This window comes from Tenrec ecaudatus, chromosome 8 (genome assembly GCF_050624435.1).
Source record: "Tenrec ecaudatus isolate mTenEca1 chromosome 8, mTenEca1.hap1, whole genome shotgun sequence".
NCBI classification, from domain to species: domain Eukaryota; kingdom Metazoa; phylum Chordata; class Mammalia; order Afrosoricida; family Tenrecidae; genus Tenrec; species Tenrec ecaudatus.
In genome coordinates this window covers 5982137-5996556 of record NC_134537.1, presented here as the reverse complement: position 1 = coordinate 5996556, position 14420 = coordinate 5982137, and the positions used below count along the sequence as shown (strand labels likewise).

The 14420-nt window shown below is 47.4% G+C and overlaps 1 protein-coding gene and 1 pseudogene across 2 annotated transcripts in view; one reads left to right on the top strand and one right to left on the bottom strand.

Annotated features, from left to right (window-relative positions):
• The window catches only part of MED12L (mediator complex subunit 12L), a 375484-nt gene that overhangs the window by 326632 nt on the left and 34432 nt on the right, over positions 1–14420 (bottom strand). For both annotated transcript variants that reach the window (XM_075555944.1, XM_075555945.1), the window contains exons 3-4: positions 5639–5743; positions 1003–1194 (exon numbers count right to left, since the gene is read on the bottom strand). In XM_075555944.1, the coding sequence (XP_075412059.1) occupies positions 1003–1194; positions 5639–5743 (297 nt within the window). The remainder of the gene's footprint in view (positions 1–1002; positions 1195–5638; positions 5744–14420) is intronic.
• Positions 8314–9016, top strand: LOC142454173 (uncharacterized; annotated as a pseudogene).

The following is a 14420-nucleotide window of genomic DNA, read 5'->3' as shown; positions in this document are numbered from 1 at the left end:
CTTAGCTTAAAGCACAACGATGGTGACTTTGGGGGATATTGAGCCAAAGCAGGGGTCTCTCTAAACCAATGGTTCTCCACCTTCCTCATGCCGAGACCCTTTCACACAGCTCCTCATGCGGTGGTGACCCCAACTATAACATTATGTTCATTGCTGCTTCATCACTGTCATTTTGCTACTGTGACGAATCGTCACGTAAATATCTGACAGGCAGGATGTATTTTCCTTGTTACAAATTGAACATAATCAAAGCACAGTGATTCATCACTAAAACAACCATGTAATTCTATATTGTGAAATATTTATTTCTAATGACAAATCAATGGAATTTTGTCTGGAAGCATGGTGTAGCATGGGTCACAGTGTTCACGCCGGGTACTTCTCTGTGGGCGTATCTGCATGTGGGCGGACTCGCCTGGAGACGATAGAGGAACGGTGTCTCGGTTCCTAAGACCATCAGAAATCCATGTTTTTCCGATGGTCTTAGGCGACCCCTGTGAAAGGGTCATTCGACCCCCTAAACCTGTGGGTTGAGAACCACTACTCTGATACATGAACTCACTGACCTAAGAAAACAGAAAATTTAACAGGGGGGGCTGGGGGAGGGGCAAGAACTCTTACGGCAGCCTTCAGTCCACACCAGCTGCTTCCTGTGTAGGATTTTCAGGTTTATAGATGTTCTGTGGGATCTGTGGGAGCAAAGACCAGGGGATGTGCTTCCCTCAAGATGAACACTTCAGGAACCCTATGCGGCAATTTGACTGTGTCCTATAAGGCTGCGATGCATCAGAACCACCTACGCAGCACATGACACACAGGTGCGACCTGCAACCAGAATACAGGGGAAGGCGGCACGCTTGCAATCGCCCATCGAGGCCGCATGCCTTCTCTGAGGGGCTTGGGTTTGGGGAGAGCTGGGGGGAAAGAAGCATACATTTGAAGGTGGTCACAAACCGCTCCTTACAAGACCCATACCGAAACAACTTAAGGAAGCGTTCATACCTTTTTGGCCAGAATCGCAAGCGGCTTATTTCCTGCTAAGTCAGAGAACCAACTATGAATGACACTCTGAGATCGCGCGGTCACCAGCCAGTAATTATCCTTCGCGTTGACTTGAGGTTTCTTCTTCCCGGTGTCCTGGAAGGTGTTCAGCTTCAGTTTCTCAGCTAAGATGCTGCTAAAATACGCTCCAATCTATAGAAACATAAGGGATAGATTTAAAGGCAATAATCAGTACCTATCTTAAGAGCTCATCTTCATATTTTATCTTTTTTCTTTAATTGAAAATTTTCATATAGCCCATCTTAAAATAAAAGAGCGCTCGAAGCCCTTGGAGCCGAGAGTTGTGATTTCCTGGTACTAATGTGATGTGAAGCCTCATCGCACCTGTTCCATGATTAAGTAGTTCAAAGGAAAAAAAGGAAGAACAGGCCTTGGAAATCTCTGGCAAGACGAAATTAATTACACCCCGAGTAAATTTCAAGAGGATGCGTTCTGCTTTCATCTTCGGCTGCACTTTCTCCCTTTTCTTCTTCACACCCACGTGGAGAGCGTGTCTTCCCCAAGATGGGATGCAGGCGGGAGCCGAGAGCCAAGACACCGCCCAGTTCCTACTCAGCGGCCTTGCCTCGTTTTAATGGGCCTGTCGATGGAGAGGTGCTCCTCTGTGTTTACAGTCCGTGCTGTGGCAAACGAGTCTAGCAAAACGCAGTTCGTTTTTAATGGCAGAGTACAAAAGGTTCCGCTTAAAATAGGTGTTCAGCGTTTTTCATTGGGCTGCCAGGTGGATGCACACAGTGGTTTTCAAGCAGGTGCCAAAATGGTTTCATCCCATAATAGTCCCTTGTATCTGTAGGATTCACTGGGGGTTGGCGCTTGTTAAAATGTAGATTCTGGTGTCAACTATCTAGAGTAGCTAGGCCGAGAGTAGGCGTAGAATACACCTGTGTGGAGCCCGAGTCTTATTAAAATGTAGGTGTCTGATGTCATCTATCTCGAGCAGCTAGACCTAGAATACACCTGTGTGGAGCCAAGTCTTATTAAAATGTAGATTCTGATGTAATTTATCTAGGGTAGCTAAACAGAGGGTGGACCTAGAATACACCTGTGTGGATCCTGAGTCTTATTAAAATGTGGATTCTGATGTCATCTATCTTGGGTCCAGAGGCAGAGGGCAGATCTAGAATACACCTGCATGGAGCCCTAGCTTCAAGCAAAGCCACAGCTACCTGCTCTGGAATGGGGCAAAGTTTAGCAGAGGCAGCATCTGTGAATCACTATATCACTTTCAGGTTAATCCAACCAAATACAGAGGACAGAAGGGCCGGCGAGGAAGGGACTGGCTGGAAGGGAAGGAAGTCATACCTAAGAATCAAGGAAACATTCAAAAGAAAACTTTGGGGGAATTATCAGGACTCCTAGAATAGCATCACATCTCAGCCCGTGGGAATTCCTTCAAACTATATTCCAGTAAGCAACTGTGAATAAACACACCAACCAGGTGAGCAAATCTCCCTGGCAACCACACCAGGGATAACCTACTCTGGGGATGACAAGAAAGAATGACACCTTCGTGCTCAGAAGCCAACAGACAATCCACAGGTTGGAACACAGTTATAAGCAACCGGCCAGGCTTATGTGCCGAGGTGAAAAGATATTATGTTTTTTAAAAAGTGAATGGGCATTGCTTGACTCTTGCGGTGTATGTATGATAAAAAGAAATTTTTTTTTTTGGTGGGCGGGTGTTAAAGGGGATGAAAATCTTGAGTACTCAGGGAGAAAGGGGCAGGCAGAAAAAACCCAAGACAAACCTCTCGGTGACGGCTATGGGAAACAAATGTTTGTACAGTGTCCGAACCCTGAATAAACTAAGGACAAAACTGCAAGCAAACTGATTGTTTGTGATCAAGTAGCCAACGGCCGCCCAAACGTTTAATTTTAAATTTCTCGATTGATATTTGTTCTTTGCTGGGAGGGCACCAAACACCTACCTGTGTAGATTTGTTTTATATTTAAAAGGTATCTTATTTTGCAACTGTATATAAGCTGCTTAATTATAATAAACAAAGGTATAATTGTTCTCAAGTCTGAGCCAACCATTATATGATTATACTCTCTCTAATGTACTTAATGATAGCAATACAGCATGGAGGGAGTGCATATTGAATTCCTGCAAACCAATCTTGTGAACAACTGCGTGCTGTAAACAAAGTCAGAACTCCCAAGAAACCGAGGGAGGAGAGGAGAGGGGAGCTCTCTTAGATGTGGTCATTGATTTAATCTTCACCTAGCAACTATGTGGGTCTCCACGCTGTACCAAAAGGGAGGAGTCCTGGCAGTGCAGTGGTCAGCGCTCGGCAGGGAGGGGCCATGCAGATAGGTGATTCTCACCCACAAGCTTCTCCATGGGAGAAATGTGGAGCGGTGTGCCTCCTTAACGATGTACAGCCTTGTCGGAATCTACTTTGTGGCAGTGGGTTTGTATTTTTTGGAGTTTCAAAAAGCACAAAATAGTTCAGGGTAAAAAGTCTCCTTGCCAAAGTCCCAATGCTTGCCTCCAGGGAAGCACAAAGGTAAGTTTTTTGCGTGTTCTTCCAGTGTTTCTGGATGTGAGCACACATGAGGAAAACACCTGAGTTGTGCACCTAAGTCCTTTTTGTACGAACGGGTTATTGAGCACACTTGACAAACGTCTGAGCGCTTTCCCCATCGGCGCCCAGAGCGCCTCCTCGCTCATTTTTACAGACACGTCACACAGCACTGTGTGGCTGGGCAGCAGGCGACTCGCTCAGAAGACTTGGAGCATCTGGGCTAATCTCTACTGTCACAAATCACGTCTAGATGAACAGCCCTTTCCATTTGTTACATAAGACATGTGCAAGTATAGTTCGAGAGTAAATCTCTAGAATTCAGATCGCTAGTCCAAAGATGCATGTTCCACCATTCTGTGAAGGACACAGAGTTTCTGTCCATCTGGTTTATTCTAATTTGTACGTCCTCAAACAGGGCATACATTACCATTTTTTAAATTATTTTATCCATTCAAACTATTTTGAAAAGAATTCAATTAATAAAAAATAAAGAAGCGTTTATAGATTACATTATAGTTTATAAATTTCATCTTCATAAAGTATAACCCCTACGGCTCAGGTTGCCCTATTTGTTGAGATGCTCTCCTGAGCATGACGGCAGCAAGAGGAGCTACAATGGACATTGTTTTCATTTGCCATGTTATTAAAGTTGACATAAAGCTCAGTGCAACTTGGAGAACAATATGGCAGTGTGGATCAAAAGGCACAGAGCATTCATGCTCCCCGATCAAATACTATGCTTCTGGGAAGTTATCCTGAAAAACAGAAGCTGTATATTCAACTAGGACTGCAGCCTCTCAGCAAACAAGTGTGACACACTGGTCGCATGCTAATTATTTCATACTGTTGGTTCAATCCATTCTTGCACATGAAGAGTGAAAAAGTATTAATTATTAACAATAAGACCATTTCAGCTATAAGGGAAAAAGGTCATGCAAAATGAGAAGGCATTATTAAAATGCAGAACACAAATAGCTTCTACAAAGTATGGTCATAATGTAAGAACTATCAAAAGTTAAAAATATAGAGTATTATAGAAAAACTCAAAAGTAAGAATATTGTTAGGACAACAGACTATCTGCAGAAAATATTTCCGTATTGTTTCACATTACTAAGCTACAAAATTGGAATAGTCAAATATCAACTCTACGAGATGACTTCAAAAAATTTGTGGACAGGACTTCCGGCAACATGGTGGACTAAACACGCACAGTATCCAGACACTACAAAAAAAGATACCAGAGACCAAATGAAAACGATACAACTGAAAATCCTGGCACCCTGCGCTTTAGCGGAAAGGAGAGAGGAGTGAATTGGATTCCGATGGTGATGAGGAATGGAGGGTGAGCAAGAGCAACCAACACAGGAGATGTCGCAAAAGAGCCAACCGAAATCAACAGGATAACAAGAATGCGGTACTACGAACACTACTGAGCCCGGGTGGCACTGGCAGGCACGGGTTAGAATGCTAACACAAAATCGCAGGTGGAAGCCAACAGCTACTCCACAGGAACAAAGGTGAGGCTGCCCGCTCCCAGGAAGACTGACGAAGCATACGTGCAAAGCTCTCTCTTACACATGGCGGCGTGTCCCTGGGTGTCTTTCTCTCGTCAGCCCAGCCTAACACAGTGTCCTTCCTCCGGAGGTGAGGCGGTAAGACATACACCTGTCCCCTAAGTATTCCCACCAAAGACGTAGAAATGAAATGCTCCTATTCAGAAGCAACTGGATAAATCTAGACCATCTGACCAGAATAGACGACAAATAACCAGCCGGGACCTTTCTAAACTAATCATCGTGAAAAATTGTGTTTTAAAAGCACAGAAATGGTAGGAGCTGCTGTTCTAGATGAAAGGAGACATGACCACCAAAGAAGGGCAACATGCATGACTGGGTCCTGGGGCAGCACTGACATCTGTACCCGAGATCTGGAAGCTGTCCCAACATGGATTATAATTCACATGTCTAAATGTATCAGCGTTAAATACTTACCAAGGCGACCGCGACATGCACACGCTTCCCCAGAAAAAGACAACGGGCATTATTACCTTAGATGGGTTAATTACAATATTTCTGGCAGAGGCATGTTCGTCTCCACTGAAGGCAGGCTGATTGTTGAAGCCTTGTTTGACATTCACAGCGGTCAGTTCATCCTGTGCAAGAGAGAGCGCTGGTTAATCAGAAGGCAGTCAGAGCCCCAACCCTCCCAGCAGCCCGAGCAGTGGGTAACCGGAGAACAGTGCAGGACGCCCCAGTCTCTGGTGGCTGCAATGGCAATTCAAACATAGCCAGGACTCCATACTGAACTGCCAGTTTGCAGAAAGCATAAGGATAACACGCACAAATGGAACAATACGAGGAAAAGCAAACCCCAAATGACAGAGGAGCGTTAAAACGTTGTCAGTAGATCCCCCTGTGTTATTCCAGGTTGACTAGAGAACAAAGTCAGACACTCATATATGCATAAGAAAGCTTTATTTCAAAGAGCAATAGTATCTTGAGAAAACACCCCAGCCCGGTCCAGACCAAGTCCTTAAATCTGATATTAGCCCATATCTGATACTAGTCCATAATTCCTCTCTAGACTCATGAAGCGCATGCAATGATGCCAAGTGCAGGAAGATCCCGGGTCACAGGCTCGCAGGCCTCGTGGAGCCAGTGGCAGTGGAAGCATCTCAACGCTGGCATGGGTCTCCACGTGTCTCCTCCAGCTCAACATCAGAATAACTGGCGCATATTGCTGCTGACTTTATGGAGGGTCTGTCCTGATCTGACTTTGCTAATGGATGCGGACTCACAAGGTTCCAACTGAATGAAGATTCTTCACATCAAAGAATATGACTGTCTCCTCAGAGCACTGAGTCGATGTAAGAGGGCAGTATAGAAATTGGACATCCCAAGATGGGGAGGGCAAAGGCAAGAAGTGGCTGACTTACAGACTTTCATAGGTGGGAGAGGATATTCACAGGATTATGGTGTAGGTGTTCACTTAACAGCAGTTGTTAGGCATAGAATCTTGTGGTTTGTTTACTTATAGAATGTTATGTTTAAATGAGGCTGACACACATTGAATTGCATGTATTTTAGTTTTATGCTCTTAGGTACAGATATGATTTTATTACTGTTTTGTTTAAAAACTATATATGGCTAAAGAGTTGTGTGAAAGTATCGAGTTGACAAGGGGTGGTCTGTGGCAGTTACATAATCAATGTGTCAACTTGAAGGGGTAGAGATCAGTCTGTCAATCAGGTCACAAGGTAATACCCACCAGGAGGATTCTGGAAAGTCCCTTTGTTTCTCCTGAGAAGACGACCACACTCTCTCTCTGGAGACATTCCTGTTGACAAGCCACATGGAGCTACAATGATGGAGCCAGAGTCGTGGAGCTGGAGGAGCCACATGGAGACCCATGCCAGTGCTGAGATGCTTCTACAACCACTGGATCCACAAGCCTTTCCACCCACTGGCCTGTGATCTTCCTGTATTTGGCATCATTGCATGTGCTGTGTGAGTCTGAAGAGGAATTTATAGACTGGTATCGGACATGTGGGCTAATATCCGATTTATGGACTTGATCTAAAATGGGCTAGGCTGTTTTCTTAATATACAATTGCTCTTTGATATAAAGCGTTCTCTTATATACATATAAGTGCTCTGGATTTGTTCCTCTAGTCTACCCATGCTAACACTCCCCCCTATGATGCCGGCTAGCGGGGGGGGGGGGGGGTGTTGTTCAGTGGTGGAGGCATGGAGACCATGTAGGAAAAGAATGTTTGGAAACTGCTTGTGGTAACAATTGTACAATTCTGCTTGATGTGATTGGACAATGGAGTGATGTGATAAATATACATATATGTTAATTAAATAAAACATTTTAAAGAATTACCTTTAACAAAAACAACAACTGGGATGATGCCATCCAGATAAAAGAAGACTGAAGAGAAAGGGGACGAGCGATCAAGGACCCCCCAGCAGCCTAGGCGTAGCCAGGTGTAGCTGGTTCCTGGCTGCTACTACTAACCACCCCCACTTAGACCACAGAGGGTCCCTAGGTAGAACAGGAACAGGTGAAGGACAAACCTCAACGTCATTTTAAGAAAGACCAGACTTGCTGGTCTGATAAGACATGAGCAGAATGTCCGAGACCTGCAAACTCACTGCCACTGACTTACTTCTGGCTCACAGTGACCCTGGAGGACAGGGCAGAACTTCCACTGTGGGTTTAACGAGGCTGTAAATACTCAGAGGAGGAGAAAGCTGCATCTTTCCCCTCAAAGATCGACCGGTAGTTTCAAACTGCTGACCTTGTGGTTAGCAGCCCAACACATAATCCACTATGCTAACAGGGCTCCTCTGCAGCCTTTAGACATTCTTTAAGTCTGGAACTGACCCTGTCCCTGGAGACCACCGTTCAGCCGAAATACAGACAGGCCTGTGAAGTGAACAGCCACACCTGTGGGAAACATGCTCCTCAAGACACCAACCCCCTAAGACTGGAGGACCAGCATCTGCTCAAACACAACGCTCACACAGAGGGAAGGGGTGAGGAAGAAGGATGTCTCCTAGCCGGGGAGCTCGAGGGAGGAAGTGGGAATCCCAGCAAACGTCACGGAACAACGTGTGTACAAATTGTTAGATGGGAAACGAATGGTCTACTTCCACCCTAACAAGCCACACTTTAAAAAAGAAATGTATACACATTAGCACACATAAGACACCTGGCATGAGCTCCTCAGACGGTCAGTGCAGATTTCAGGGTGGAGCGGGTGGAAGCAGCAGTGAGAAGCGACCGACACACCCAGCAGAGGCTGCGGAGGCAAGGTGTGTGGGCAATAGCTGGGTGGGCACCTTCGCTTGGGGAACCACCACACAGATCCAGGTTCCATAGCAGCGGGTAGATGACGCTGGCAAGAGGGCGGGGCACTTCCAGCAGGAAGTGGAGGGGGGAAATGTGGCCTCCTAGAGCCATGGGATGCAGCTGGCTGATGGGAGGGGACTGGACTCTCTCGGGAGCACCTGGCCATCGCCCTACAAAAGCTGGAGGCATCAGACGACGCTGCTGCTGAGAGTGACAGACGCATGCTGGTGACCGAGACCCAGGCCTTAGAAGACGGAACTTCAGGAAATCCAACTTAAAGAAGGGAAGCACACTGCCGAAGAGGCAGACTGGGAGTCCGAGGAGGTCATCGGCAAATTGGTGGTCCCTGACGGGGGCTTGGACGCACAGGGGAAAGCGCCGAGCTCGGCGAGTTCTGTTGCCGAGAGATGGATGAGCAGATCAGACTGGTAGGCCAGAAGTCGACGCATCTGAGCGAGCTGCTGCAGAGAAGTTGTCTCACAAAGAAGACAAACGTAAGGCGGAGATCAAGATTCTTCCTGATAGACTCAAGGAGGCAGTAGCCAGGCTGGGAAAGACCAATGGGTGATTTGAAAGACAAACTGAAAGGGCACCAAAGAAGCACACCCGCTGCCCACAAAGGATACTGGACTAGACTGTACCTGACCTAAATGGGATGCAGAGGACCCCATCCCATCCAGCCACTGCTCTGAAATCCCCACACACACCCCACCAAGGTCACCTGCTGGCCGACCTTTAAACTGAGGGCAGATCTTAACTGGAAGATGCCTTCTTCTTTCACCCACGCACATCCACACACCACACACACGTCTTTGCTTTGTTCCCTTTCAATGTTCCAAACTCTCCTCTCTCCCCAGAAATCTCAACTAGGCTAGGGGCTGAGTGCCTTTGGGAGCGACGTTTCAGGGACCGTGCGCACACACGGTGCCAGTGTCTTTGAAAGCACCTGTGACGTAGACACACACTTTGTAGTTCCCTGTTGTGCTTCTGGTTGTGGCAACCATACGTGACACATTCCAAACCGCGCCACAGCTCAGAAGCAGCCCTCTTGTCCCACCCTCGCTTACTTTGGAAGGGAACTTCGCAACTCCATCGAAGGAAGTATGGACCTGCCTTACAGAGAACAGAACAAAGCCAAGGGAAAGGCTCCCGGGTGGGAAGCCTCACCGCATCAGACAAAGCGGAAAGGTGATTCCAAGAAGGGTTAGCAAGGAGCAAGGTGACTTTAATTTCCTGTCATCAGGGAGGACCAAACCAATTAGTCCGCTGAGATCCCCGGGTCTGGGGGTCACAGCGCTGACCCTCCTTTCTCCCGCCCCAGCTACTCACAGAATGGAGTGTGCCCCTCTTGGGGGTAACCACGTATTTGCTCCTCTGCCTTTATTTAAATTTTTTTTAAGGCAGAAGAGAAAACGATGTACCGGGATTCAGTCCTCCGAAACTCATCTTCTTGTCCTACTCTGGGCTGGCGCTGCTGCCGCTCAAAGTCAGAGGTTCTCAACCTGTGGGCCTCGATCCCTTTGGGGGTCGAATGACCCTTTCACAGGGGTTGCCCAATTCCTAACAGTAGCAAAATGACCGTGATGAAGTAGCAACGAAAATAATGTTACGGTTGGGGGGTCCCCACTACATGAGGAACCGCATGAAGGGGTCTAGGCATCAGGAAGGTAGAGAACCACGGCTCAAAGTGCCGGAAAAATCGCGAACAGCTGCTGCACAAAACCTGTCTGCAAAATCTCTCTTCTCCGGAAGCACGGCCTCTTTGGGGCTGGGGTGCACAGGCCACCCCACTTGGCTGCGAGTTCTCCCTCTATTCTGCAGGCTGGCGCCATGCTGGTCTTACAAAAGCCCACTCCTCGCCCAGGGCGTCCTATTGGTGAGCCTTCTGTGAGGTGTGTTAGGTGTGCGTCCTGCAACTTAGGGGCTTGAACGTGCTTTCGGCGTGGTCTCGTTGGGGGTCAACTCGGAAGGAGGGAAGAGGGAGGAAGAGAGAAAGGCACCAACAGGACAACTGTGTTGATATACTGAAAACTGACACGTGTCTATTTGAAATTAAAACCAGTCCACCCCTACCCACCCACCTCCCCAAAAAAGTCAGAGTCACGGGAAAAGGAAGAGGAGCAAGAGTAGTGTAGATTCGAGGTTTTTAAAAATACATAACCATCAAATGCCATGCAAGATCCTCAGCTGGATTCAGGAGGTAGAGGTGGGAACTATAAAATGCATATTTGGAACAGTGGGAAAATGTATATACAGACTAATCTTAGATGGCATTACAGAATTATTTAGCATGACATCGATGTTTTGGATATGCAGGGAAATGCCCTTATTTTTTACGTGCTACACCCTGAGGTATTTGTGGGCAGTGTCCTGACATCTCCTTTCAAAGTGCGTGTGCACATGCGTCTATGAGTGTCACATGCCTCACACACGTCTAGGAGACGGCGCGAATGGCTCCGTGTTGCGTGCTGCTTCATAGTACGTCACCTCTAGTTGGAGCATATCTGGGGTCCATTGCACTTTCTTTACGTTTCAGAATGTTCCAGCAATAAGCGAGCACCCACTCTCTCCCTGCACAAAACGTAAGACCCTAGAGCAGCGGTTCTCAACCTGTGGGTCTCGACCCCATTGGGGGGGGGTTGAAGCACCCTTTCACAGGGGTCACCCAATCCCTAACAGTAGCAAAATGACAGTGATGAAGTAGCAACGAAAATAATTTTATGGTTGGGGGTCCCCACCCCATGAGGAGCCGTCATACTAAAGGGTCACGGCATTGGGAAGGTCGAGAACCACTGTCCACGAGTGGTGGCACGAGAAGGCCTTCCTCCGAGCATATCGTGGAGTCCTCGTCCCTTCCCAGCACCTGCCGCCAACTTAGGGTCAAGAAAACTGGCTGAGCTTATCCAAGACCCCATACCCAAAACCAAACTCACTGCCCTGGAGTGATTCTGGCTCACGGCGACCCCATGGGACAAGGTGGAGCTGCCTCTGTGGGTTTCTGAAACACTACGCCTTTTTCCTTTTCTTTTACTTTTTTTATTTTATAATTTTATTGGGAGCTCTTATGGATATCATAACAATCCATAATTCAATCGGATCAAGCATAGACAATGACTGCCACCATCATTTCCAAAACATTTTCTTTCTCCTTGAACTCTTTGAAATCAGCTCGCTTATATCCCCTCCATTCCCCACCCTGCCCCCCAGAAACCTTTGTTCTTATATTATAAATAATAATAGCTATTTGCCATCTCTTACATGATCTACTGCAGTGGTTCTCAACCTTCCTAATGCTGTGACCTAACCCTTTCATACAGTTCCTCATGCGGTGGTTACTCCTGACCATAACATTATTCTCGTTGCCACTTCATCACTGTCATTTTGCTGCTGTTATGAATCAGGCGACCCCCCCCCGTAAAAGGGTTGTTTGACCCCCAAAGGGGTCGCGACCCACAGGTTGAGAACCACTGATCTACTGTGTCTGTGACTGACAGCAAAGATGACTGTATAGTCCCACTCGAGGGGAACGAATATACTTGTAGGTGAACGGATACTGTAAGTCTTTACAGGAGTAGAAAGCCTCGTCTTCCTCCATGGAAGTGACCAGCGGTTTCAAATCGCTGACCTTGTGAGTGGCAGCCCGGCTCGTAACCCACTACTCCACGCAGGGTCCTCCTACAAAGGGAGGGAAGTGAGATACTTACAACATTCTTTCCAATACGTTTTGGCTCATCGGATCTCTACAACCACGGAGGCGTATTGGTAACAAGAGTGAAGCTCAGTGAGCCCACAAACCTGGAACAGTAACCAGACGACGACAGCACTAGGGGAAAACACCCTTCCACTAGAAGAGACATTTTCAGGATGCCATGCCGTCAACCGGTAAATGCCACATGAAAACTTGCCCGAAAAATACATTGCCACAACTCCTACCCTCCTTAAAAGGACCTCCTACAGGACAAATATAAGTGGTGGGAGGGGATTTTTTTCCAGGTCACAATACATCAAAAATAGCCCGAGATTTTTAAAAAAAGAAGAAGAACCAACAACTGAAGCTCGGCCCAGATGATCACTGTGCTATGGCACCAGATCAGAGGTCCTAAAATACAAGACTGGAGCGGAAAGACGAGAGACTTGAGCAAATGAGGCTACACCTTTCAAATTCCTTCATTCACAGCCAAGAAATGGCCTCAGGGACAGCTAGCCAAATGGCTGTCACAGCGCAGGCAGGAGCTGTGACACGGATGTTTCAAAAACGATGTCTGCTAATGTCGACCAGAGGAGGAGGAGGAGGGGGAGACGGAGGATGATCACGGAAAACCTTCGCCTAAGCCGTTCGTGATACACAAATGCCTATCCGCCTAGCAGGTCGCCTTGGCTAGAAACGGAGGTCCTGTGGACAAGGGCCGTTGTAACGTACTTGAATTAGGTGTGCTCTTCCTCATACCTCGACAGCCCCCCTTTTGGGTGGGCTTTCAAAAGACCCCCCACTTGGGGAACCATTGCTCTGCGGTAATCCAGTCTCCTCCAAGCCCGGGAGGTGGCACACACACTCTCGTTCTCCGAGGACACCTGAGCCTGCGCCCACAGTCTCCAGTTTAATCATGTGCGATCTGAGACCAAACTACAAAATGCAGATTTTAAGGCCAAAAAAAGTGTTTGTGTGTGGGGGGGGGGGGGCTTCCATCAAATAAAGTGAGCACATGAACACATTGCCCCATAGTCCCCGAGTCTAAGGAAGTAGGGGCACAGAGGGGTTGGCAGGGCAGTTCAGAGAGAGGACGGAATGTCCATCCTTGGTCTACATCAGAGTCTTAGAAGAAAAATTAAGGAACAGCATTCTTTTTTACTAAAAATATATCCTGGCTTCATCAAGAGGAAATGTGCAAAGTTTTCATAAGTGGCTTTTGGGTCCCATTTCTTTCCTTTTTTATTTTTAAATACTTTTATTGGGGGCTCTTCCATCTCTTATCACAATCCATACCTTCCTCCAGTGTGTCAAGCACATTTGCACATATGCTGCCATCATCATTTTCAAAGCATTCTCTTCCCACTGGAGCCCCTGATGTCAGCTCCCCATTTCTTCCCCCTCCCTCACGAACCCTTGACAAGTTAGATTATTTCTTCCATATCTTGCATCGTCTTCCATCGCTCCTCACCCACGTTTCCGTTATTCGTCCCCCTGGGAGGGGGTTCTACATTGATCCTTGTGATCAATTTCCCTTTTCTTGACATCTCACTTTCGATCCTGAACTAGTTCCAACTCGGCTAGCTGCTCTGTGTTGTGCGACCTTTACCCTGCGGCCCTAAGAGCCATCCGTGCACATCCCACCCAGGAGGAAAAGAAGAGGCAGCCATGGGGACGTGTCTATCAGCCGCATCCGGTTTTCTTTCAAGTTGGCTAGGTGGTACAGTCATTAAACACTAACCACAAGACCAGCGGTTCAAACCCGCCAGCGGCTCCCTGGGAGGAAGATGTGGTCAAATGCTTCCAGAAAGATTACAGGGCAGGAAACCCTAACGGGCAGTTCGACTCTCCGACATGGTCTCTGGAAGCGGGCACGGAGTCAAGAGCAGCTAATTTGTGTTCACTGTTTTGTTGGTAAGGGCGCTTCCATTTGGTTTTTATTCTAACGAGGATCCACACAGGGACCACCAGCAGCCTTGGGTTCTGAGAACGTTTGGGCCTTGTTCACATGTCTTTCACCCAAGAGGAAGGCAGAATCCCCACTGCTTCTCACCACCATCACCAACCTCAACAGCTCAAGGTCGCCACCACCTCCTGCTCGCACACAACAAGGGGTCCTAACTGGACACGTCTTCAGCAGAGCAGCCAGAGGAAGACTTCTTGTCACTCTTGTGTCACTCCTGCTAAAATGCTGAAATGTGACTCAGAGTATAAGTGCTCCGTGATGACCCACAATCCTCGTGTGATGCTGCCGTACTGCACCTGCTTGTCTGTCTGGCCTCCC